At 58.3% G+C, this 26,302-nt stretch overlaps 1 protein-coding gene across 4 annotated transcripts in view; it reads left to right on the top strand.

Moving 5' to 3' along the window:
• The window catches only part of NCAN (neurocan), an 84,709-nt gene that overhangs the window by 39,723 nt on the left and 18,684 nt on the right, over nt 1–26,302 (top strand). For all 4 annotated transcript variants that reach the window (XM_073323876.1, XM_073323875.1, XM_073323874.1 and 1 more), the window contains exons 3-9: nt 3,243–3,644; nt 5,187–5,361; nt 6,622–6,749; nt 8,286–8,579; nt 10,433–11,554; nt 13,024–14,901; nt 22,071–22,187. In XM_073323876.1, coding sequence (XP_073179977.1) covers nt 3,243–3,644; nt 5,187–5,361; nt 6,622–6,749; nt 8,286–8,579; nt 10,433–11,554; nt 13,024–14,901; nt 22,071–22,187 — 4,116 coding nt within the window. The remainder of the gene's footprint in view (nt 1–3,242; nt 3,645–5,186; nt 5,362–6,621; nt 6,750–8,285; nt 8,580–10,432; nt 11,555–13,023; nt 14,902–22,070; nt 22,188–26,302) is intronic.

Here is a 26,302-nt window from a genome sequence, read left to right as displayed (position 1 = left end):
GGCCTGGGGATGGACCTTTAGCTCAGGGCCCCCTTTCCACTGTCAACTCAATAGTCTGGCCACCACAGGAGGCTCTTAGCAGTGGGGCCCAGGCTGCAGGGACATGGGGAGGAACAGAGCCTCCAGCCTGGGCCCATCACATTTGGCAAGGACAGGCTGATAACATGTGTGGCGAAGCGGGACTGTTCTTAATGTTTCCTCTGAATAGTGTGGGGATGCCTCAGTTTCCTCTATGCAGTTCTTAAGTATCTAGGGGGTGGGATAAGGGTGTATGATCATTGCAGAGCCCTAGAGGGCAGGTGTGTGCAGGAGTCTGGACACAGAGAATGGCCGACACCCTGTTTCCTGGCAACTAATGGCCTGGGCCCTTCCCCCCTGCAAGGTGAGAGCTGAAGGGTCAGAGAACAAAGAAATCAGGTGACCTCCTGGCCCGGAAAGGGACAAAGCCCAGAGGAAGGGGGGCTGGAGACAGTTTCAGTTTGGGGCTGGTTGGGGACATGGAGTGAAGTGCAGACGTGGTTGTCTGGCTCACTGCCCCCCAAAATGGACCCAGCTGAGGGGTCCTGTTCTCTGCACCTGCAAGCTCTGTTTTAGACCATGTTCCTGTCGTCTAATAAACCTTCTGTTTTACTGGCTGGCTGAGAGTCACGTCTGACTGCGAAGTTGGGGGGCAGGACCCTCTGGCTTCCCCAGGACCCCACCTGAGTGGACTCGCTGTGGGAAGCTCAGGGAGGGGCAGAGGATGCTGAATGCTCCGAGGTCAGACCCAGGAAGGTGGAAGCTGTGTGAGCTGTGTGTCCTGCAGACAGGCTTCTCCCAGAGAGGAGACTTCCCCAGAGTCCTGCCTGGCTTCATGGGGAGCAGCTCCAGAGCCTTGCCGGGGGACTCCGGGACAACACCATTTGGCTAGAACAAGCTCAGGGAGATGGGGTTGCATTACTAGTTAGGTAGTTCCACATCAGGTAGTTGGGGGCAAGGGGGGTGGGAAGAGGGTACAGTCTCTGGCCTATATCTCAAAAAGACCCCCTCCCTCCTTATCATGTGAATTGGGGTAGCTCCTAGAAGCCCCAACCTAGGTCAGGCCCCCACTGCGCCAGGCAGCTCTTCAGGGCAGCGCTCCCAGTTGTATCTCCAGCCTCACAGCATTTTCTTTAAGCCTCAACTTCTGGATTCACGGGATTAAGTGCAAGTCTCTATTTTCATTTTATTAAAAAAGGGTAAGTTTCTGACTCCGCTGGTTGTAGAAAAGAGATGGAAAATGGCTCCAGGACCAGAAAGCAAAGGGAAAGAACCCACTAGTTATCATCCTGTTTAAATCTCTTCACCTGGAAGCCAAACTCATAATCTTTGGTGCCTGGCTTATAGGCTCTGATCATTTGAGGTTCACAATACTGGCCAGGGAAAAGGAAGGGTCATTCACCCCATCTTCCAGAGAAGGAGATGCAGGGACTTGCCCAGAGTTACACCCTGCCAGGACTGGAGCCCAGATCCCTCAGGCCTGTGCCTCCTTCCTTCAGAAGCACCTGCTATTTCGCATTCAGAAAACCCTCTCCGGAGGAGGCATATGCTGCGTTCTCTCACCAGAGATTTAGCTTTTATTCTTGCCTACGGCAAAGCAGAGCCCTGGGGGTTTTCGGAGTATGTTTGAGAGGAGAGAAGAGGGTTGCAAACATGCAATTAAGAAGGAGAATTGTTAATTGCAGCTTAGAAAGGACTCCTGATCTAAGCTGATATTTAGCTACTTTATCTTCCATGCTCTAAAGAGCCCTGCCCAGAGCACCGCACCGCACCGCACTCCTTCATTGCACCTGCATCCCAGCCCCCAGTGATACAATAGCCTGAGTTTGCCAGGGCTGCTTTTATACCTGGCTCCCTGCTGCCAGTGTCAGCACTCATGCAATTAAGCACAGCTTGGGCCAATCAACCTAGCTGCCTGCCTGGACCAGATTGCCTGACACCCTTTTATGCCCAGACAGCCCTGCTGCTAAATCCATACCAGCATCTCCAGCACTGTGCATGCTATGCGAGAGCACAGAAAAGGGCCCTAGCAGAAGAGAGTCGTGGGCCATCCGGCCTAGCCCAGAGGCCTGTTTCCAGCCATGCTCTGTGCTCCCAGCTGCAGAGGTAGCCGATAGCTCTGCAGTGCTAGAGAACCTGGGGGCTGGCTGGAGGTGCAGCAGCGGGTGCTGTTTCGAGTGAGCAAAGCACATCCCTGATTTCCAGTGTATGCTGACTATGGGCTCACTCTGCTGATCCTGCTCTCACCTGCCCCCAGGTAACTGGTACCCTCCCCCGGAGTGACTGCTGGCAGTGAGGTCATGCTGGGGCCCGTTGACTTCTACAGGGCTCTTCTTGTGAGCAAAGGCTGCAGGGTCCAGGCCTTGCTCTGCACTCCCAGCCTGGCTTAGTGGGAGCCTACCGCGCTGTTCTGCAGAGTGCGTTTCCAGCTCAGTGCTGCAGATCACCTTAAACCCGGACCTGGGCTTTGACTGGGGACACTGCCGCAGCCCAGGGGCCTTCCGACCTGGCGGGTCTGGTTCAGGCTGTCACGGCACCTGCCGCAGCCCCAGGGCCAAGGAGGATGAAAGCTAGAAACCAGAGCTGAAACCAGGATCCTGCTCCCCGCCGCAGCTCACTTGATTTATACCAGTCATCCAGAAAGCCCCCAGGTGTCTGCAGTGCCAGCCAAACCCACTGTGGGAGTGACCCTGGGTCCACGGGGGGAATGGATACCAATGAGGAGGGGTGCAGCCACCGGCACTGGTACAAGCTGCCCCTTGCCTGCGGGTGAGTCTGCAGGTGTCAGCGAGGGATTAACAGGGCTGCTTGATCTTGCCCTGTCCTCGCCATGTGATGCTTCCAGGGAATGGACTCTCTGAGAGTCGCCCAGTGGGAACGGATTGCAGGAGCGTGGGGATCATGTGGGAGATCTGGGCAGAATGCTCATCATCATGGGGCTGGGGGCTGGAAATGGATGCCAAGTAGCTTCCCGGTGGCAGCCTGGCACTGCCAGATCCCAGCTGGACGAAGCGAGAATGAAACTATTGGGGGGAAATGCAAGGGACTTTTCTGCATCCTGGAGTCCAGTTCTGATTTGAGCTGCAGGTTGGTTCTGAGTCTGAAATGGTTTGGCCAGAACATGTGTCTCTCTGCTGTGCCCATCCCCGTGATATCATGCTCCCTCTCCCCCCAGACTTACACCTCCCTCTGATCCCCCCCTCTTCTTTGTCTCTCTCCTGCAGGCTCCCAGGACAATGGGCCGGTGATTCGCATCAACAAGGTCCAGCACCAGCCGCTGCGCGTGGGGCTGGCTGAGCCAGTGGCCCTCCCCTGCCTCTTCTTGCTCCAGCCTTCAGCCTCACTGGGGCCCAACGAGCCGCCGGACCCGCCTCGCATCAAATGGAGCAAGGTGCAGTCGGCATCTGGCCAGAAGGAGGACGTGCCCATCCTGGTGGCCAAGGAGAACGTGGTGAAGGTGGTGAAAGCCTATGAAGGGAGGGTGTCCCTGCCTGGCTACCCCAGCAACCGCTACAATGCCACCCTGGTGATTGGTGCAGCGCGGGCCAGTGACGCCGGGCTGTACCGCTGCGAGGTGGTGGCTGGCATCGACGATGAGCAGGACCTGCTGCCCCTGGAGGTCACAGGTGAGTTGGGTGCTGGCAGTGGGGACGCCGGCAGGATTGGAGGTCGTGATTAGGGACCTAGTCAGCGGGTGATTAGGCATCCAATGGGAAACTATGGGAGAGGCGCTGCGGGAGTGTTGGCTACTCCAGGCTGGCCAGAGCACAGCCACCACTGCGTGCTGCCAGTCCCAGGAGCTGGAGGTGAACTCAGCCCTGGGGGCAGGAGGGGTCACTGCAGCTGCTGCTGCACGGTATAATAGCAGGGTAGGCAGTGGGGCTGGCATCTCTCACGGCAGCCCTGGCTCTGGGGCCGCTGTCTCTGGGTCTCTCTCCTTTGTCTGCAGGACTGTCTGGCCGTATGTATACGTGTGTGTGTGTGTGTCCGTGCGTACTGAGCAGGGGTGTACCGTCTCGTCTCCCCAGTACGCTGGAGTCCCCATAGCATGTAGTGTAGTCACTTGGGTGCCCCCAGTAGCAGCTTCCTGTGGATGCTAATGGCTCGTGCTCAGGCTGCACGTCCAGCTGATGTCCAAAGGGGAACTGATGGAATCTCTCCACCCGGAGAGCACATGGCCAGCGACTCCTGCTCTATATACGCACAGCCCCGCTCTGGGGCTGAGCAAACGCTGCTGGCTTTGCATCCCTGCTGCTTCTCAGCCTCCTCCTGGGGCTTCCCCCTGGAGATCTAGTGGCTCCGCAGGGCTGTAGTACTTACAGACTGGGGCCTTGCTCGTGGTTTGCTTTGCTCTTTCAGAAGGGTCTGCTACTGGCTCCGGGAGGGGAGTGAGGTCTAGTGGGTTAGAGCAGGGGGGGCTGGGAGCCAGATCTCCTGGGATCTGTCTCTGGCTCAGGGAGGGGAGTGGGGTCTAGTGGGTTACAGCAAAGGGAGGACTGGGAGTCAGAAACCCTGGGTTCTATTCCCAGTGCTGGGAGGTGAGTGTGACTGGGGGGGCTGGGAATCCAGACAGCTGCCTCATGTCCCCAGCTCTGTCACTGTGTCACTTTGGGCAAACACCTTCTCTGTGGTTAAACAGAAAACGGCAGGCTCCAGAGCTATCAATCCAGCCCCTTTCACCAGCATGGAATTTACTTTGTCCCTAAGACAAACTGACTCTGGGCAGAAGAGAAGAGTGAGGGGGGAGTTGAGAGCAGCCTTCAGCTACCTGAAGGGGGGTTCCAATGAGGATGGAGCTCGGCTGTTCTCAGTGGTGGCAGATGACAGAACAAGGAGCCATGGTCTCAAGTTGCAGTGGGGCAGGTTTAGGTTGGATATTAGGAAACACTATTTCACTAGGAGGGTGGTGAAGCACTGGAATGGGTTCCCTAGGGAGGGGGTGGAATCTCCAGCCTTAGAGGTTTTTAAGGCCTGGCTTGACAAAGCCCTGGCTGGGATGATATAGTTGGGGATTGGTCCTGCTTTGAGCAGGGGGTTGGACTAGATGATCTCCTGAGGTCTCTTCCAACCCTGATATTCTATGATGGGGGGGGGGGCTCCTTCCTCCCTGCGCAGCCCCTGTCAGCATTGTCCCCCTGCTCATGCCCTGCGTGTCCCCTTCTCCCCAGGTGTGGTGTTCCACTACCGAGCAGCCAGCAACCGCTACGCGCTGACTTTCCCCGAGGCCCAGCGCACCTGCCAGGAGAACTCCGCCGTCATCGCCTCCCCACGTCACCTGCAGGCTGCCTTTGAAGATGGCTACGACAACTGCGACGCTGGTTGGCTGGCCGACCAGACCGTCCGGTAAACGGGGGAGCCCCCGGATCCTGGGCGCTGTCAGGATGCGGCTTGTGGAGTCGCCCTATTGGAGAGTGGTGGGACTTGCTTGGTGATGGGGGTGGGACTATGGGACAGCTTCTCAGTGCAACGTGGCTGCTTTGTTTCTGCATCTTGCACCACACCTGGCAGCACCGGAGCCCTGGGAATCCATGTGACGTCGTACCCCTCCTTTGGAGACCCTAGATCCCTGTTTCCCTGTGGGCCCAGGCTCCCATAACACAGCCCTGACCCAGCAAAGCAGCCATGCCAGTGGCCCAGAGGCACCCAGCTAAGCAGAAGCCACTGAGCCATATATTCAGATAGCAGCAGCCTGCAAAATCTGCCCAAAGCAGGATCCCGTGCAGGGGCTTGCACATACAAAATGAGTGTGGAAAACACCATTGTGTCTGCAGATCAGGCAAGGGGTTTGGTTACTTGTGTACAGTGGTGCCTTTCCACACGCAGGCCTGTTCCATGCACACAGATCTGCTCCCAGCTCTGTCACTGATTCGCCGTGTGACCTTGAGTGAGTCATGTCCCTGCACTGTGCTTCCCTTTCCCCATCTGAAAACTGGGGAGAATAACCCTGGCAAGCCTGAGAGTGGGGGGTGGAAGGTGGTTAATCCCTGCCAAGCACTTTGAAGCTGCACTTCTGCTGTTAGCAAACAGCTAACCACAGAGGATTGCTCTCCTTTGGGTTCAGGACACAGATCTGCACTTACATCTCCCATCTATAAATCTCCAGCTCCCCCTGCCCCACTCCATCTCTCCCTCAGCCTGTCTCCATCCCCTTGGATATATAAAGAGATTTTTTCCCCCTCCACCTCTTCTCCGTTATAGTTGAAATTGCCATCAGACACCCTCAGCTTCTGACCTGAATCAAAGTGACGGCTGCTTGATTCCAGTGCGGTTCCCTGTGGCGAGTGATTCTCTGCTAGATCTGAGTGTCATGCAGCCAGATCCGTCACAAATCCTGAGAGCCGGGGCTCGGCATCTCTGCTGTCAAAGGGCCCCCTGCAGAGACACCAGGCCCCTACCGCCACCCCAGCTCCCTGCAGAAACCGGTGGGGATGCTGTGAAGCCGTGACCCCCCCCCCATTTCCCGCTTTGTACGCTAGGTTTCCTGCTTTAAAGCATAGCAGCACGGAGGGAGCATCTGTTCTGTGGCTGTCCGAGGCTTGTGGGATGGGCAGGACAAGGGCTGATCCAGGCCTGTGACTGCTGCTCTGCACCTTCTCCCCGCAGGTACCCCATCACGCTCTCCAGACCTGGCTGTTACGGAGACCGCAGCAGCCTGCCAGGCATCCGCAGCTACGGGGAGCGGGAAGCCAGTGAAGCCTATGATGTCTACTGCTACGCCAGGGAGCTCCAAGGCAAGCCCGGGGCACGGGCCCCTTCCCGACGACGCTTTCCTAGGCAGCCCCAAAGGGCCCCTCCTGCCACCTGCTTTCGGGGTCTGGGAAGCGGGTCTGGGACCTGGCTGGAGGTGGGCAGATAATTGCACCCGGCATCTCTGGGCTGGAAGCGTCTCTCCGGCAGGGTCCCCAGTCCCTGCTGGGTGCAGAGAAGCCAGGAGGATTTCTACCCCAAGAGGTTCAGGGCAGGGAGCGGGCTCTTTGGTGCCAAGCCCTGGCCATCTCCCCTCCACCCGCAGCCTCCCCTGCTGCTCTTTGAGAGTCAATAAAAGGCTCTGTGAGGGCCGTTCCGCAGCCAGCGCCGGGTGGCTCCTGGATTGGCGATGCACCGCTGGCTGCACGCCGCCCCCAGGGGACAGTGATAAACCAAGGAGCACCGTGCACCTGGCTGTGCCTTATTGCTTAAGCAATGAAGACTTTAAAAATGCATTCCTCCTCTCCGAGCTCCCCAGGCTGACGGATGCTGATTTCACGGCCGTGTCAGCAAACGGAGCAAAGGAGAATTTATTGCCTCTTTGCCCCTGAAGCCCTTCTGGTTACCTTGAGCGGTGGGGTGGCTCAGGGATGTGATAGCTGCACCCCCTGGGATTTGTGCTTTGGCAGGCTGTGCAAGCTAAGCAGGAGTAGACCTGGTCAGTGCTTGGAGGGGAGACCCTAGGGTCTCTCAGCAAGTGGAGGTGATGTTTGCCCTTTGGAGCCAGTCCTGCACCAGTTTCCTGGTAGGATGACAGCGGGCGCTGTGCTGCTGGAGGGGCTTTTCTTCAGATGAGAGGGGAAGGTGGGGCCCTGAGTGCTGATCGGTAGCAAAGGTTCCCAGGCCTGTTGTCATGGAGTGTGGGGGAGTCTGGGCCCTGCACCCCTCTTCCTGGGATTCTCCATGACTCTCAGCCAGCCAGTAAAATGGAAGGTTTATTGGACAACAGGAACACAGTCTAAAACAGAGCTTGTGGGTACACCCAGGACCCCTCAGTCAAGTCCTTCTTGGGGGGCAGGGAGCTTAGACCCCAGCCCTGGGGTTCCCTGCGTTCCTCCACCCAGCCCCAAACTACAACCAAAACCCCCCAGCAGGCTCCCTCCTGCAGCCTTTGTCCAGTTTCCCGGGCCGAGGTGTTACCTCCCCCTCCTGGCTCAGGTGACAGGCTCTCAGGTCTCCCATCCCCAGTGAAACCCCCCTGCCACATCCCCAGGTCAGCACTCCCCCGTCCCTGCTGCGTCACACCTAGGCAACGCGAGCCCCCGTATCTTGGCTGGATGCCAGCATGAACCTGACATCCCTTGTGTGGGTTTTATTGGATGCAAGAGGCCCAGATCCTCAACTGGCGTAAGTCAGCATCACTCTAGTAAAGTCAATGGCTCTGTTGCTCCACTCGGCTTCAGTTCACATCCCAGCTGTTGTACAGCACTGTTAAGCTGCGGGTGCATTCTACCCCAGAGGCAGCTGCACTGGGAGAATGGGGAGCTGCATGCATCAATGGGCTTTTCTTCCCCTTGCAGGGAAAGTGTTCTACGTCTCCACGGCCGGACGGCTGACGTCCCAAGGAGCCAGGAGGCACTGCCAGACCCAGGGGGCCTCGCTAGCCACCACAGGCCAGCTGTATTTAGCTTGGAGGGATGGCTTGGACCAGTGCGACCCAGGCTGGCTGGCAGACGGAAGCGTTCGATACCCGATCAGGACCCCACGTAAAAAATGTGGAGGGGATGAGCCAGGCGTGAGGACCGTGTACCAGTTCCCCAACCGGACTGGCTTCCCGGGCCCGGCCATGAAGTTTGATGCCTACTGCTACAAAGGTAGGTGGGAAGGAGGGCACCCCTTCCGGGGACAGATCGGACCAAGGATGATGGGCTAGTCCAGTTTCTGATCCAGAATCACCCTACGTGTCGTTAAAAGCTCCTGCCCGCCCCACGACCCTGGTGCCCACCTGTCCCCGTGCCGCCCGCCCGCCCCACCACCCTGGTGCCCACCTGTCCCCGTGCCGCCCGCCCGCCCCACCACCCTGGTGCCGCCTAAACCTGTCTGTCTCATAGACACAAAGGCCATGGGGCCGGGTGGATAGATTTTGGAGGTGAAGCTCAGACCTACCCTGGGAACAAGCAGGGCCTCCAGCCCTTTGGGTGCTGGTTTCTGCTCCCCTGTTAATTCCCACCACATGCACAGGGCTCCCCCTCCTCTGGGCAGGCAGCGAGACATGACAGAGCAGCACCGGTGCCCTGGGCTGCCTGGGAATTGATGGGCATGGCCAGCAGAATTGCCTCGGATGAATGTTTGGTTGGGGAATTAATCAGAGAAATGCGGGGAACTCCAGTCAGGGCAGCCTGGCCCTGTCACTGTGCGAATAAACCTGTCCCGGTGCGAAGGTTGGAGCTGAGAGCCTGGAGCAGGGGAGGGGACCACATTGGGGCAGGGAGAGGATGTGGGGGGAGGAAGGGAGAGCAATTCAGCTCTTCAGAGGTGCCCCCCATGTTCCACCCAAGCCCTCTGACTGCCTCCTGGGGGTTATGCTGAGAAAATCAGCCCTTTCGATGCTCTGGTCCCCTCCCCTCTGTCTCTGGCCGAGCAATAGTCGCAGGCTCTGCCCGAACCCCACATTCCCTGTGTCCCGTGCTGCTGCTGGCCTGGCTGGGGCGCTGAGGGCTCCTTCTATTGCCCGGCAGCCCCACACCAGGCAGGAGTGGCAGGGATTGGCTCCCAGACAGAGGCACAAACCCCTCAGCTGGGAGAAGGGCACCTGTGGGCTAGCTCCTTGTGGGTGGAGTTGAAGGGGGTGAGGGTTAGGGAACAGAAGGAACCAGCCCATGCCCCCATGGGGAAATACACGAGCCCTGCTGGGCTATGGGCTGCTGAGGGAGCCTGCCGGCCAGAGCCCCCCAACACCTGTGTGGAAATACAGCTGACCTATTTCATGTCGCAGCAGCGAACTGGAGACAGCTCCCTTCTGCAGGCCCCATAAATCACCCGGCCGGCGCCTTTGTCCGAATCCCCCTGGCACTGAGCAGCCTCAAGTGTCCGGACTAGTGCTCCTAGCACCCAGCAGAGCCAGGCCGGGAGTGTTAAAGGGGTTTAGGTACCTGAGATGCGGAGCGGTTGTGTCTCGGGCACCTGGAGAAGTCCCACAAGGTGCCTACCTGCATCGTCGGACCCCTGAATCCCTTTACACACCTCCCATGGCTCGGTTCCCCACCTGTGCCATGGTTTTGCTCTGCGTGCGGTCACCCCTCCGTTAACGACCCTGGCGTGAGGCTCGGAAATCCCTCCATTACTCCCTGGGGATGGTGCAAGTCGCTGGGCCCAGCACCTCTCCCAGTGCCAGCTGCCTCTCACACAGTCCATTAGAGACTCAAACAGGAAACGGGCTCGTTCTGGCATTCCTGTCCCCCCCGCCTCCCCCCGCGACCCTGCGTTCACTCACAAGGCTTCGGCTCCCCCACGCTCCTGCAACCCCATAAGGGTCCAGAGCCAAACGAGACCTCCAGGCCCCCAGGTTTCACCTGGCTCTGGGTCCAGGTCTGGTTCGCAGGGCGGCTTCCCGCCCTCGCTGGGTGAATCCCACTGAGTCCCTGTTAGCACACACCCAGTTCTCGTCTCTGTGTCCGTTCGGGTCAGAGCAGCCCATGTCAGCTCCTGCTCATTCATCTCTTTGCAGTGGGTCAGCAGCCATCCCCTTCACAGAAGAAACCAGACGAGTTGAGTCCTGAAAAAACAGAGAGCAGCCTGAATCATGGGCAGCCGGAGCAGGATCTGGATGGGTTGGAGCCGGCGGGGCCTGACCCTCTGGGCATTGACAACGTCTTGGTGGAACATGCCGAGGAGCAGCTGCCTCTGGAGCGAAACGAGCTGATCCCCAAAGAGCGCAAGGACCCCAGCGTGTCCGGGGACTCCAGGGAGATCACCCGCGATCACTACAGCCTGCAACACAAGCTGCTGGGGCCAGTCCTGTCAGAGGACGAGCAGCTGCAGCTGGTGACGGCTGGCCCAGCTGGGAAAGACCCAGAGCCTCCCCAGGTGGGATCCCAGAGGGCAGCTGCCACAGTAGCTCCCATTCTGGAAGGGGCCGAGGTTCTGGCTGAGAATGTGTCTCCGAAACCCTCTTCAGTCTCCTTTTCGGCTGGGCCGGGGGAAGATCAGTCTCTGAATATGGTCGACCAGGCACCAGTGCAAGGGGTGAGCAGTGACCAGGGAGCCCACGAGCCGCTGGGCTTCACCACAGGTCGCTGGGAGGAGACACCTGGCCCCAGCCAGTTGACCTCTGTGGAAAGAGATGCCCCAGCCCTGGGGGAAACCACCGATGCCTTCCAGCCAACCTGGCGTGGTGGCATCACACAGGGGCCCCTGTCAGCTGATCTGCAGCCGCCTTCCCAAAGACCTGCCCCAGAGCTCCCCCAGGAACATGTTGCTAGCACCGTGGCCCAGGATGGCCTGGGGCTCTCATCTGCTGCCAAGGAGCCTGAGCAGTTGAGCCCTGCCACTCTGGATGAACCCAGCCATCTGCCCCACGGCCCTGAATCCACCAAGAAGAGTGTCTCCTCGGGGCTGAATGGCCGGTACTTCCAGCTGCAGCGCAAGGGACAAGCCCAGGGTGTGGATGGGAACGCTTTGGGGGGTGTCACGCCCGCCCCTGGCCTGGCGTGGGAGATGACAGGTCCGGCAGACAATGCTGTCGAGATCCTCCCCATGTCCAAGCCCACCGCCAAGGCCCATGCAAGGGACCGCGCCTACCCCCTCTCCAACGAAGTAGATGAGCAGGCCGAGGGTCAGGCCGGCCACAGTGAGTATCTCTGATTAACCTCTTTCTGAGGGGGGGGTGAAGTGGAATTCTTTGCGGCCGCTGCAGCTTTATAATGCAGGACTGGCCATTTGCCCATGCGTTGGCCGGGGCAGCCCCCTGATCTGAGCGATTTGTATCTAGACAGAGAGAAGCGTTTCCCTCCCAGTTGTGCCAGTTTCACCCCATTCGGAGGACAGTCTGTTTCGCTCGTTACACCTGCAGTTTCACTGATGTCTGCAGGGTTATGCCTGATCTGCCGTGGTCTGACTTCCTGTTCGCTCTATCATGGGAGCATCTACACTCCCAAGGATCGGGATCCCGTCATGCTGGGAGACTCACAGACCCCAGGCGAGATCTGGTGCCCATCAGGCCCGGCCCGGCGCAGACACTGGCTGAGATCAGGGGCCCGTTGGGCCAGGCATGGCACAGACAGGACCAGGTCCCTGTGAGGAGCTCAGGGAGATGGGGGGCAGTGAGCCAGAGAGCCTCAACAATACAACACCAGCCCCCCGCCTCACTCTGCCCCCTTCCCTCCTTATCCACAGACTCCCTCTCCCCATGCAAGGGCACTCCTCCCTTCCCCCCGCCCCCTCCAGGGTGCTGCCCATCCCCTCCCATCTGCACTGAATTCATCATCTGTATGGAAACAACTCCCTTGTTCTCGCTTCCCCCCACTCCCCGTCCCCTGCTCCCAGGGACTGTTGGTGACCTGAGCCCTTTCTGCCCCCTTACCCACCCCATTTCCCACAATTCCCCCTCCCTCACACATCTGAGGAAGGCTCCCCTGGACAAAGGGCCATCTTTCCCCCCTGCCCCGCCAGGAGAGAGAGCATCATGTGCATCCCCCCATCACCTGGCAATTAACCAGGCCTTCAGAGTGGGGGAGCCTCCTCCCCAGATGCTGCCTGAGTCATGAGGAGCCAGTAGCCATGGCAACCTTGCCTAGCTGGGATCTGCTGCTGCTCATCACGAGAGGCCATTGTCAAGTCCTTATGATGATATAGCAGCGCAAAGCGCTCGTCACAGCCCAAGGAGAGGGGCCGGGGTGCTGGGCATCCATCCACTCAATAGCACCTCTCCTCAGACCCTTGTGCACAGACGGTGCTTTCCGTCCCAGGATCCCCCCGCACTGTATACCCACACCCTGCCCCTGAGAGCTCCTGGCCCGTGGCTGAGGAGCTGGGCAGAGCCAGGGCACGTGGCCTGTGTGGGACCTGTTGTTGTCTGATTATTGTATTTAAGTGAGCTGTAGCTCACAAAAGCTTATGCTCAAATAAATTGGTTAGTCTCTAAGGTGCCACAAGTCCTCCTTTTCTTTTTGTGAATACAGACTAACACGGCTGTTACTCTGAAACCTGTATTTAGAGGGGGGCTCCCGGTGTATCCGGTTGTATGATCCACACCCCCTCACTGCTCCTTTGCCCATGTCCCAGGGCCTTCTGCTAACCAACATCTCTGGCTTTTTGCAGAGCGAAGGGGATCAACCAACCAAGGGCACTCGCAGACGGGGACAGCCCCAGCACCCCCCTCACCATCCGCTCCCGACCAGGAAAAAAAGCCACAATGGACCCTCCGCCTGACACCACCGCTCCCCCAGCACAGCCGCTGGGCTCCCACTGACCAACCCCCAGCCAGCGACGGTCCTTGGGCGGCGCGTGCGGCCAACACCATCGGGGTGGGAGAGTCACTGATGGGTACTTGGGGGGTGGCAGAGACAGCAGCCAGCACGGAGGAGGGAAGACGGGACTGGAGCTCTGAGAGCACCCCGATGCTGGCTGAGCCAACGCCGGCAGCCAGTGGGCTGTCTCTGCGCCCGGCTGGCACCCTGACCCCAGGAGACACTCTCAGTCCACTGGAGGAGGCCGCTCTCAATCCGCTGCTCCCCAGCTCCAGCGTCCGAGGCGACTACCCCCAGGCGGGAGGCCTGGGGCTGCCGCCCCCTGGGGAGGATGTGGAGGATTCCTCTGGGGAGGTCACCTCCAATGAGGAGGGTGCCACCCCCATCCCGCCGCTATCTGCCCTCCCCAGGGCCCACATGCATGCTCTACTCCCCCCCCGCGCTGAGGATCCGGGGGCGCCCCCCTCCCCCCATCCCCACCCTGGGGGCAGCGAAGGCAGCGGCGCTGCGGAGTTCAGCTTCCCGGAGAGGAAGGGCAAAGACGTGACCTTTACTGAGAGGTTCATTTCCTTGCCTGGCTGCGCCGAGAGCTCCGGCTCCAAGGAGCCCAGGGAGAGAGCTGGCATGGACACCCACAGGGCTCTGGCCTTGGAGTCTCTGGATGAACCCCCAGGCCTGGAGGAAACACTGCCTGGCCCAGCCTGGGAGCTGAGAGAGGAGCGTGCAGAGGATGGGCAGGCTGAGCTGCAAGGCGAAGGCGCGGTCACTCATCCCGCTGAGGAGATTCCGGCCCCAGCACCTGCCCGCTCTGGCCCTTGGGTGCCACCAGCCGAGTTTCCAGCCAGCAACAGCGAGCCAGCCAGCCGCGAACCTGCCACGCAGCCCAGCCCAGCCTCAGCAATGACGGCCGGCTGGCCACAGCCACGGGAGCTGGAGGGGGAAGGCGAGGACATGAACTTGGCTGCAGCACTGTCCGGGGATGGGTCAGCGGAGCAAACTGTGGGTCCCCCGACACTCCCTTTTGGCACCACCCAGACCACGGCTCTGGACCCCTACAAGCCTGCAGGGACCAACTGGCCGGTGACCAGGAGGGGGCAGATGGCAGAAGGAGCCATCAACCTCCTACAGCCATCGCTGACAATCACGGAGCCTGCCCACTCCCCCCTACCAGGTCCCACACTCCCTGGCACAGTTGCTAACCGAGCCCCTGTAGCAGGACCAGCCCAGGCTGCTGTCACAATGACCAGGCTGCCAGGAGTCATGGGGCTCGAGAGCTCGCCCTCCGCACCGGCTGCTCCAAGCCACACAGAGCCCAATGCAGAGGATGTCTTGGGGGAAGCCAAGAGGGATGAGCCACCGACGCCATGGGGCTCTGCAGCTGGGCCGCCCCAGCTGGAACAAAGGATGTGGGTGAGCACCAGCCCTCAGGACCCCCTGCCCAGCTTGCCTACTGATTTATCCCTGCTGGTTCCTGGGTCCCGGGAGGAAGGCGTCCCGGAGCCCCTGGTGCGCGCCAGCCAGGCCTTCAAGGTACCCAAGGCGGAGCTGGACAGATTCATTCTCCAGCCCGTGATTGACACGGCCCAAGAGGGCATCCTGGCCGGGGTCCCAGGGCTTTCACTGGCGGACAGGGAGGCTGACAGCGGGAGCGGAGAGGAGCAAGTGCTGCCCTTTGTGGGGGAGAAGGAGAGCCTGACCTGGACTGGGGAGAGCAAGGCCAGCGCACTGGGTAAGTGACAGCCCGCAGAGCCGGGAATGGGGTCAAGGCTGTGAGCAGAGGGGGGGTGGCACCCGCTGGAGCCAGGCAGAGCATGTGCAGGAACTGAGCAAGTTCTACCCGTGCTCCCCACTCCCAACCTGTAGCCCCCTCCTCCTATCCCAGTCCTGGGCTCCCCCTCCAGCTCTGCCGATGCCCCTGAGTCATGCTGAATTGTGCTACTCAATGCAGTGGCTGTGTGGCTTGCCTGCCATTCCTGAAACCCTAGGACCTTCCCCAGGATTTGAACCCAGGTCTTCACAGCCAGGCTGGCAAAGCCAGTCCCCCAGAAGCCACTCAGTTCTGAGATAGGAAGCAGTCTGCACATTGCAAGATGCCATTCTGTGTCCCCCCCCCCACTTCTCTTCCCTTGCTTGCTGCTGCTCCTGATCCCAGGTTTCTGGGTAGCTGCATCCCACCCCTGCACTTCTCCCTCCATCCCAGGGCCTGACCAAAAGCCTGATGAAGTCATGGGGGACGTCTGGGGATGCAGGACCCTGCCCTGGCAGTGGGCGAGGTCCCCCATCTCGATTCACATGGAACAAGGAGCAAAAATATCCATCTTAGTTTCCTGGCTCTGCTGCCCGGGCAGCTATCCCAGTGCCCTGCACAGAGGTTCTCCAAATGGGTTGGAATGAACTGCGTGGCCCCGCTGATGAAATGCAACTCAGATACAGTCAACTTGGCAAAACATAGCCTCAGCTTCTCCTCCACGCTGGCAGGCTCCTGGCATGCTGGCTCCTCTGAGGGGGAAACACAGCCGAGAGTAGCCCAGCGAGCAAGTCTGCCCAGCTGCTAAAAACCAGGGTACATTCAGAGAACAATGGAGAAAACAGTCGATAGGCCCTCTAGGCTCTAGGAATGGATAGATAGTTACTAGGATTTAAGGCGGTAGATAGCAGGGTGGGTATGGGAATGGATAGATAGATGACAGATAAAGGGGGTGTATTGGGATAGATAGATAGATTAGATTAGGATTTTGGGAGAGAGAGACTAGACTCTAGGAATGGCGACAGATAGACACATACGGATATAGACAGATTGATTCAATGCTAAGGCCAGGGTTCAGGGGTCCTTATTTTATTAGCACCCATTTCCTCAGTGCTGAGTTTTATACAGAGCTCTCCTTCCAACCGTGACAGGGCTGCAGGCAAAGCCTGGATTTCTCAACGTGCTCCGTGCTGTTAGAGTGAGCCGGGAACCCATGGTTTTAAATATTTAATATTTGCAGTTGCTAATAATAATAGCTAGAGAGGCAGCTCCTGGCAGGGAATATTTAAGCATCCAAAGACTTTTAGTATCTGGGAAAAAGACAACAAATATTTTTGAAGTTTGGAGCCACTGAGAGGCGGGAAAGTCAACACGGTTAATATTCAGCAGTCTGAGGGCTCTGCGCTGCTGGTGAAATATGCATCAGCGCTGGGAGCTGGAGCTGCTGCTGTGCTGAGCCCCTGCAAACAGCTCCCTGATGGCCAAATGCGCTGTGGCACCTTGGCAGGAACCTGACACGACTGTATTGTTTTGGGGACAATACAGACTCTGTCCTGTGGCTGTGGTAATGCTGGGGGTGGGGCAGAGAAGCAGTCAGAGCTTCCCCCAGCGGGGAGGTAGGTCAGACTGGGACTCATACCTGGAGCGATTCCCCAACCCTCCCCACTGCCCCGGCTCTTGACCTGACCCAGGTGGGTTTCTTTCCCCAGCGCTGAGTGTGGGTGGGTGGCTGAGTGGGGGCTGCAGCTTGGTTCTCGCTAGGCCTGAATCGGAACTGGCCTCTTAGTTACAAGAGCCAGCCAGAAATTTTCCATTGGAAAATGCTGATTCCATGAAATCAAAATGTTTTGCGGGAACGTAACAATTTCATCTAAATTTTCACCAGAAATTTTTTGTTTCCATTTGATCCTTCAGACTTTGACGTCAATATGCTACACCGTGCTAGCCTATAATGTCATCAATGAATAGTCCCAACAATACGTTCAAACTATTTTTGGAATGTTTCATTTCATGAAAAATTCCCAGATTTTGACTTTTTTTGTCAGATTTGGGGGCAAAACCAGATTATGAACTGTTAGAATTTCCCACAGGCCAGGAGTTCCCCATGTTACAGCTCTGGGTATAACACTCAGTGTCCCTCCTTGCCGGCCTGTGGAGTGAGCCAGGCAGGTCCCATCTCCAAACTGCCCTCCCCCCCCCCCCCACCACACACACACCTAGTGTAGACCCACCCTCCTGGCCCCTATCCCTTACTCCCCCATCCTGGCGACAGTTCCCTGGCCACGCCGTCCCAGATTGCAGAGACATCCCTGTGTGGAAGCTGGCCATGCTGTGGGGTTGCTGGGGACAGGTAGCCCTGGCTACGGTCCAGTCCCAGAGTAACCTCTTCACCTTATCCGGGCTGGGTCTCCGGCAGCAGTGCAAGCAGCAGGGAGCACCTCATCCTGGGTGGAGCCACCTGGTGCACGTGTATAAACTGCGATAGAGAAGCCCCAGGCATGTCCCTTCCCTCTGCAGGGTGTTGCTCTGATCAGCCCCGCAGGGTGTTTATTGTGGATCCCGGTGAGTGGTGCCTGGAGCCTGGCCCCAGAATGCTGCCTTTCAGAGGTCTGGAATTTACCCGCCCATCCAAGGGCTTTGTTACAGCCTTTTGCTGCAGCCTCAGCATTCTCCGCACAGGCCTTACGGGTGTCCAGATCCAGGGGACCGCCCACTACACACAAATCCAAGCTGGCCACAGAACGGCACCTGGGAAAGGGGGGCTGTGCTCTCCTGCATACTGATGGGCAGGCCCGGGCCCCCCTGCATCCCTGCTAATAGATCCCAGCGAGCCCAGGGCAAGATGTGAGATGGTTTTAATAAGGTGCACTTGGGGCTTTGCTGTTGAACACATCTTCCTGGTAAAGCACTTACAGCTCCGAGGGGAAGCAGCTTGGACAGGATGGGGTTTCACAGGGCCAAGACACTGCTCAGCCTGGAAAGGGATGTTGAGTCTTTCTTTCTTTCTCTCCTATGGTTAGCCCCCTATCACTGGGTCTTGGTGGATTTATAACGAGAGACACAAACACTCAAAGCTGCAGTTTCCACGGTTTGCATCCGATGAAGTGAGCTGTAGCTCACGAAAGCTCATGCTCAAATAAATTGGTTAGTCTCTAAGGTGCCACAAGTCCTCCTTTTCTTAAAGCGGAGCTGTTCTTCCTGCACCCGGCTCCAGCATGCCCGCTCTCCCTCCATCACCACCCAGGGTGCAGCGCACCTTCACCCGCACGCTCAGTGCCCGCTTCACATGCATGCTTTCCTGGCCGCTCTCGAGCAGCGTCTCTGCTCCATTCCCATTGCCGGCGGGGATGGCGCATCCCCCGCCGTGCTGTGGGAGCTGGCAGCACTGATGCCTGCCGAGCAAACAAACCTCCGCAGGGCTCCTGGATTCTTTTCCCTGTCTCCAGCACATCTGCCTGCCCTGGCTGGCTAGGGCTGCTGCGACTGCCTGGTTGCTGGGGTTTGCTGCACCTGCGCTGGCCCCAGCTCTCCCCCGTCCCAGCTACCACCAGGCCCTGCTCTCCTCTGTTTCCCCTTCTGCTTTCTGACTGGGGTGGGGAGGAGGAGAAGTGGGAAGCCCAGCACCAATGGGCATCCCTACAATAACAAACCAGGGTACACAGCAGAGCACCCCTAGGCAGCCCTGCACTTACAAACTCAGGTGTGCAGTCTGGCAGCCATGCAGAGCCCCGGCAGCTGCAAGCCAGGTATGTTGGGCAGCAGAAGGGTAGGAAACGAGGCTGCTCTACCATTAACCTGGAGGTTCACGAGCGCCTGGTGACACTTGCTGTTGGGTCCCTAGGTCCTAATTCAGCCCTTCCTGGGGCGGTGGGACAGCGCAGGAACACAGCAATCAGCACTGGAGAGCTGGCTGAGCCCAGCCACAGCCGGGCAGGCATTACACACTGGATGCAAATGACCCCAACGGCTGGAAATGGGACCGAAGGGCCTCGCTTCCGTACATGGCTCCCTGAGCTCAGATTGAGAAGCAGGCTGCGGGAGGGCGATGACTCTGGCGGAAAAGGCCTGGGGGAATTTGGCGGCATGCCAGTTGAGGCCTCTTTGCCCCTGCTCATTGCACCGCCCCATGCCGGCACCAAGCCCTCCACACGATCCTGTCAGTCCCCCACTAACCACCAAGCCTTCCCTGATCCCGCCTCTGCCAGCTCTTGGCTGTGATTGTGCAGGGCCCAGCAGGCTCTATTTCTATCAGCTGGGGCCTCAAGGGCTGAGAGTGGCTTGCCCTGGCCCAGCCTGTGCAGCTCCAGCTGTTCCCAGGATTGGCTGTGAACTCATTCCGCCCCTGGTCAGGCCCAGCTCCTGCGCTGGACACAGCGCCCCACGCAGCCACTGTTAATCAGCTCAAAAAATAAGATGGCTGCAGACGTAGCTCCCGGGAGACACAATCAAAGGTTAGGGGGCATCATTAGTGTCTGCATTATATCCCTTCGGGGTCACCTGCTGGCATCTAAATCAAAGGGAGCCACTTTCTTCCATCTTGGGGAGAGACAGAAAGATGAGAATCTAACAAAGAGATGAGATAGATTGATTAGATTAGATAGAGGGGGTGGATAGGGATAGATAGATAGATAGAAGGGGTGGATGGGGACAGATAGATGGGGTGTACGAGGATAGATAGATTAGTTTAGATAGATGTGTATTGGGACAGATAGATAGATGGGTGTGTTATATTGTGGCAAGGAGTTTCACAGTTAATGATGAATGTGTAATGGAGTATTTCCTGATTGGTTTTAAATTTGCCACCTCTCGTTTGAATTGATACAGAACTAGGTACCATGGATGGAAGGAAGTAGGGGGAAAGAGAGAGATTCTGGTCTTGCAGTGCTTTAATATTCCTGTAGGAAGAATGTGCCTGTTTTACAGGAACTCGTGATTACCCATGCTGAGCTCTTGCAAAAATCTGGCCCCAATTCTAGGCGTTGTGTGCTTGAAAACTCAGCCTTTAGCAGGGGGCTCTGGAGGCAGCCGTGGGAAGCAGGGGACAGGGATGGACTCCAAGGCACAACCCCACTCTGGGGACCCTGAGCACATGCTTGGGGTGCGAGCCTCTGTGGCAGCGTCTTCCCTGCTGTTGTCACCTGTGCTGGTGGAGTAAAGCTAGTGGGGGATTCCTACCCACGCTACCAACACACCGTCATTTGCAGTGTAGATGCACCCGACAGGGAGTGGAGCCTCAGCTGGCGTAGCTGATGGCCCAAGCAATAGCGCACAGCACGGCAAAGCTGCCTGGAGGAGCCATCTTCCGCCGTTCAGCTCATCCAGTCGCTCTCCCGGTGCGCATTGCAAAGCTCCTGACGGAGGGCTCAGCTGCTGCTTTGCCTGCTGTGTCCTCTCTGCTCACTAAGTGCTGCTGTGTAGATAAATGGAGCGAGATTCCTCCACTTCAGCCAGCAGAAGAGTCTGCTCGCCTATCTCGGACTTTGCAGGGCTGCTGGCGCGCGCCTCATTGCCATGCGAGGGCTGCCTGCTGTTTCCCCCAGAGACTGTTTGAAGTCAGTCAGAGCTAATTATAAAAAGAAAGAATTAGATTCCGACTCGAGCCAGCTGGCAGGTGCCTGAGCTGCAAGTCTTTTGCATATTTTAACGCTGCCTTTGGGTGCTGGGCGTGCACGACGGGTCCCGCACGCAGGCCCAAAATAAAACCGGGAGAAAAATCCCAGTTTGCAGAGATCAAGAGCACAGAACCTGTCTCGGCTTAACAGCTAGACATGTACCAGGACCAGAAGGAGAGAGAGGGCCGCGGAGCTGTGCTTTCATTTGGGGAGCGGAGTGGGTGGGCCTGGGTGGGAGCAGATGGCCACGTGCAAGCACATTACCATAGTGTGCAAATGTGGCTCTCTCCTGGAGTTCGCTCAGGGCCTCGTGGAAGCCCTGCTGCAGGGGCAGAGCTGCGTGGGGTTCAAACGCTGAACTAGACTGGAAGCAGGGAGGAGGGAGATGGCAAGGAATTGTGGGACGGCACTGGAGGACTACCAGCACTGAGTTGGCTCAGGCCTGTATCCACGCTGCAGAGCAGTGACGACAGCCGCTCCAGTGTGGGTTTAGACAGTGCCCTGTCGGCCGGCCAGCTTTGTGCAAAGCACCCCCGTGCTTGAGCCAGAGGCCTTTGGGTGTGGCTGGGACTCAGGTTAGGGGCAGCGCTGGCAGAGAACCAGAGATAACTGAAGTGCAGACAAGCCCTGGGTCTCTCGCTCTGAAGGGGGGTGCCACAGAGCAACCCCCTGGTTGAAGCTGTTGCCGGCACCCAGTGCCGAGAGGCTGAACAACAGCTTGAGTTGGTTCGTTACCCGGTGTGCTACACCCAATAATCACAACGGGGTGGAGAAGCAGAAAAGTTTATTTGCAGCTGCAAAAAGGTACAGGGAGAATAAAATCTCAAATCCTGTACACAGAGCAGGAAGTTGCACAGGCTTTTATACATCCTTTTTCCCAGCATACTTATCCAATAGCAAGCTGCCCCAAGTATCCATATAGCCAGCCAATCCAGTTCCCAGCTAGTTCCCTGATTCTCTGTATCATTTGTTAAACTATACATAAAGCTGCTTTATTCAGCATTGTTCTTCCATATCTGCCCTGTGTGGCCTTGCTTAGTTTCAGGCAATCTGACTCCGCAGCATATTGTTGCAGATCCTCAGCATAACTGCTGTGTGTGCCTCCAGGCGGGGGGGCCAAGGACACTTGGGCCTAGTACGCAGAGCTGCTGCGAGTGCCTCCAGGCGGCAGGGGGGGCCAAGGACACCTGGGCCTAGTGCGAGGGGGCTTCATCGACACTTGTGGTCTTTTACCTAGTGGCCATGCCCCAGTGTCCCCAACAGTACCAGGTGGGTGGGGGAAGGAACCGCTAGTGCTCATGGCTGCAGCAGAGATGCAGGGAGGCTGCCCAGTGGAGCTGGAGAGCAAACCCTACTCATGAGGAGCCCACACAGATTACTGATGGCCCATGTGTGGCATGATCTCTGTGGGTCCTGGGGGCCTGAGGGAGGCTGGGGAAGGGGGGGAGCCTGAGCAGCAGGTCTTGGGTCTCTGCCTCAGCGCCCGTCTCCAAAGGGCCCCGTGCCCATGCGCCCGTGCCTTATGCTCGTGTCTTGCAGCTCAGGCCGACCCCTGCGAGACTAATCCCTGCCTGCACGGCGGGACCTGCCAGGCCAATGGAACCGTCTACAGCTGCAGCTGCGACCAGGGCTTCACCGGGGAGAACTGCGAAATAGGTGAGTGGCCTCTGCCCCACAACCACGGCCCTGCCCTGCAGAGTCAGGAGGGGCTAAGAACAGCCGCCCGGCCAATCACAGGTGGGGCAGGGGTCTGGGCACTGAGTCGCCAGTTCAAATCCAGCCAAGGGCAGGCGTGGCACTTGATGGCTGTTGCCTGGTCTCTGCAAAGGTGCCATGCTGGGGACGGGAGTGCAGTGCCCATGGGCACTGATTGACTGCTGGCTGGCAGATGCAGCGAGGATGGAGTGAGCCACGGAGGCTGAGTCCTCCTCTGGGAAAAGGTGGGTGCAGAGCTCAGTCTGCTGCTCCCCCTGCCCGGGCGGGGATCTCAATCTCCAGCCAGGTTGCGGACACCTGCTAATCCCTTCATCGGTGAGAGGGAGCCCCAGGCTCTGTCCTTTAAAGCACCTTTTATTTTACCTCCTCATTTTCACAATGTCACGTCCCACCCACACCCCCCAGTTCCCGGCACACACCCGCCTGGCCTGGCCCCTCAGTGCCTCTCTGCCGGGCATTGATGGCGGCTGCGCTGCTCAGGCTGCGGGCAGAGGCTGGTAAATGTCATGTCACAGGTGGCACTGGTCGCAGCCGGCCCTTCGTTCACAGCCAGTCCAGTTCCCAAGGTGAGACTGCAGCACGGCTCTGCCAGCTGGCTGCAGGGCCACCCTCCCGCCTGTACCTCCAACCCACCCAGCTTCTCCCCGGCCATGCTGCTCAAGAGAGACCCCGGGATGCCAGCTCCCCACCCGCGGCCAGAGGCCAGGGGAGCTGTAGGGAGCAGATCGTCTCAGCCTGTGTTAACGTCCCGGTTACACGAAGGGTCTGTCTGCACTGCAGTCACCAGGGGTGATCGCAGCTTGTGTAGACATCCCTGAGCTGGCTTTAATCGAACAGGCTCAGGTGCTGGAGCAGTGAAGCGCGGGCTGCGGCACGAACAAGCCACCCGCGTCATAACCCCGTGTTCCCCGCAAGCTTGTACGGCCTGTGCTGTGCCGGGACCCAAGGTATCTAGATTAAAGCTAGCGTGGGTCCATTTACACCAGCCGCAGTCACACCCCTTGACTGGAGTGCAGACATACCCTCTGGCAGCATGAACGGGTTCTCTGAGCATCCCCCCTAGCACAGGGGGCCTCTCCAGCTGATGTGGAGCTGACTTAAGATCCCTGCACCCACCCCGCTCCTAGTCCCAGTCCCAAATGGGAAGATGGGGGTTGTAACTGGAGCTCACTGTGCTGTCTGTTTTTTACTTTCCAGCACCCGTAGGAGGCAGTAGGGAGAGGAGCATAATTTCCAGACACCCTGAAGTGGCTCTAATTTACACTGGGACCTGGCCAAGGCCATGCATGGACCCAAATTACAGAGAGCACATTGGTTGCGTGAGGCTCCTATCCCATCTCCAAGTGCAGGGACAGGGGATCTGAGAGCGGAGCCCAGCAAAACCAGCCGGGTGCATTTCACTCCCTGGTTTGCCCCCCGTAACGGGAGGTGGCTGTGGTTGGGTTTCACCGTCCCAGAGGGACGTTAGCGTCCGGTTTTTTATAGGTTTCAGAGTAACAGCCGTGTTAGTCTGTATTCGCAAAAGAAAAGGAGTACTTGTGGCACCTTAGAGACTAACCAATTTATTTGAGCATGAGCTTTCGTGAGCTACAGCTCACTTCACTTCACTGTAGCTTAAGAAAGCTTATGCTCAAATAAATTGGTTAGTCTCTAAGGTGCCACAAGTACTCCTTTTCTTTTTGCGGTTTTTTATAAAATCTTTCTGGTGGTTCTGGGGGCTGGAGGAAGCCATCCTGGGAATGTTTCTGCCCCAGGAGAAAAGGAAAACCCCTGGCTAAAAACGAAGGCTAATCCAGGGCTGGAAAGGCCATTTCACCCTAGATTTGTTACTGTCAGCAGTGTTCCTTTCAGGGTGGTGCTAGGAGCCCCGGGCCCATAGAGCTGGGGGATGCATGGACAGGGAATGAAGCAGGCAGTCCCTGCCCCGGACAGCTGGGCCTCAGGCAGGATGGAAGCAGCTTGAAGGCATTTCATGCTCCCTGCCCTGCTGTTTTGAGTCCGTCCCTTGTATCAGGGCTTGGCACAGCAGGATGTAGGGGCTGCAGGCTGCTCGTTAGAAACCTCTCTGATCCAGTGGACCCCCCACCTTGGGTGTGTTGGATAATGACCCTTGGGTGTGTTGCTGGCAATCCAGCTGCGAGCTGACTCCTGCTGCCTCGCGAAGAGTTGGCACCATTCCCCAGCGAGGGGGCAGGGAGTGTTAATGGTTGGCTGGGACGATCTCGCCCCCCTAAATCACGCCGCGCTTGTGCCGTGATGAAGCACCGCAGGCTCCAGGCTATTATCCCAGTGCTGGGGCCTCCACACTCGCTGATTTCAAATTGGCTCGGAAGCTGGCAAGGGAACAGCACCTCGCTGATTCCTCTTTAAGCCTCTCTTCTAATAATCTCCTCCCCACCTGCCCCCAATCTCCTTGTGCTTCCCCCTGGGCAGCACTCCCAGGGTGTACAGTGGGATATGGGGGAGCCCCAAACTCCACCCAGGGGGGACCCTAGGGAGGGGAAGATCTTGCTTTCCAAGCGGATTCATTTCCCTGCAGGGACCTGCCTGCTGCAGCTGTTTCTCTCACAGTACAAGCTAGAGGCCCTGCTGTGCAGAGTGCTGCACGAACCCAACATGAGCGACGGCCCCGGACAGACAGAGGGAGGATCCTTATTGCCCAGCAAGGGAATTGAGGCTCTGAGAGACAGAGTGATGTGGCCTAACGGAGTCTGTGGCAGAGGCAGCTCTCCGGGTTCCCCTTGCGGTGCCTTTCCCCAAGGTCAGGGGCTGATGGAGGAGACACTGGCTCCTGACTATGCACAAGGGCTGCCATGGGAGCCCGTTGCGTCTCCCACAAAGGACTGGGCCCTGCCCATCTGCCGTGCTTCGCAGGCCAGCCCAGGGCCTGGGGCAGCCGGCACTGGAATATCAGGCTTAAAACCAGAGAGGCTGAGATACACATGGGGAGAAAAAACCTTTCCAGAGCCAGGTAATAACGTTTAAGCAGCATCGATTTCCCTGTTACAGCTCAGTAAGCGGTAACGAACCGCTCAGCGCCTTCCCAGATGGGATCGGTGCCTCCTGCGGGGGGGCAGGCTCTGGTCTGACTGCGCACACGCCAGCTGGCTGTTGTGGGGGGCTCACCGGGCCCCCACTGCTGTGGCAGCTGAGCAAAGGGCACACAGCGGTGGATTTCTCCTCACCCACCCCAGGAGGCAAAGCAGGGAGATTAGCTCATTTACAGGTGGGGAGCTGATGTCCAGAGGGACTAAAGAACTTGCCCAAGGACACATGGTGAGTTTGTAGCAGAGCGCAGCACTGACCCCAGGTCTTCTGAGATAAAGCCCTAACCTCTGGACCATCCTTCCACTGAGCTCCCACTGGGGTAGAGGGTCATGGCACCCACCTTATGCCCCAGCTCAGGCTCCAGCAGTGACCAAGCCCCTGATCCAAAGCCCACTGAAGCCAATGGGAGCCTTTCCATGAGCTCCAGTGGGTTAGGATCAGGCCTCAGGAGTCTGTGTGATGGCAGGGGGTTTGGAGCAGACAGGTATTTGCGTCCCGCCGGAGAATTGACCCAGAATGGCTGGGGAACTTGTCCAGGAAGCGGGGCTGGAAATATCAACAGCACGGGCCATCTTCAACACTTCCTGCAGCACCAGCTGCCGAGAGGCCTGGCGATCCCGCCAGGGAGCCCCAGCCCAGCCCTGGTCCACACAGATGTCTGCCCCTTTGGGTGCTCTCCCAGAGTCTCCCATCACTGGTCCCACCCGGGTGCCCCCTGGCCAGCTGCCCGCACCACCCAGCCCTCGGCACCAGCGCTGGGCCAGGTGTCAGAACTGAAAGCGTCAGCCTGATAATTCATTAGCGACAGATAAATCAGCTCCAATTAGCACTATTGAGTGGGGCAGCCGCGGCTCAGCGGCCTCAGCTGCGATGGCAGGTGCACTCCATCCTTGTCCGGGAGAATCCGATACCCCATTAGTGAAGTCATCAGCCTGGTGGCACGTGGCACACTCAGCCCCGGGCCTCTTGGGGCTAAGCAGCCACCTCACCCCACTTCTGGGATCCCT

Source organism: Lepidochelys kempii, chromosome 25, assembly GCF_965140265.1.
Source record: "Lepidochelys kempii isolate rLepKem1 chromosome 25, rLepKem1.hap2, whole genome shotgun sequence".
Lineage (NCBI taxonomy): Eukaryota > Metazoa > Chordata > Testudines > Cheloniidae > Lepidochelys > Lepidochelys kempii.
This window is presented reverse-complemented; position numbering and strand designations above follow the sequence as displayed.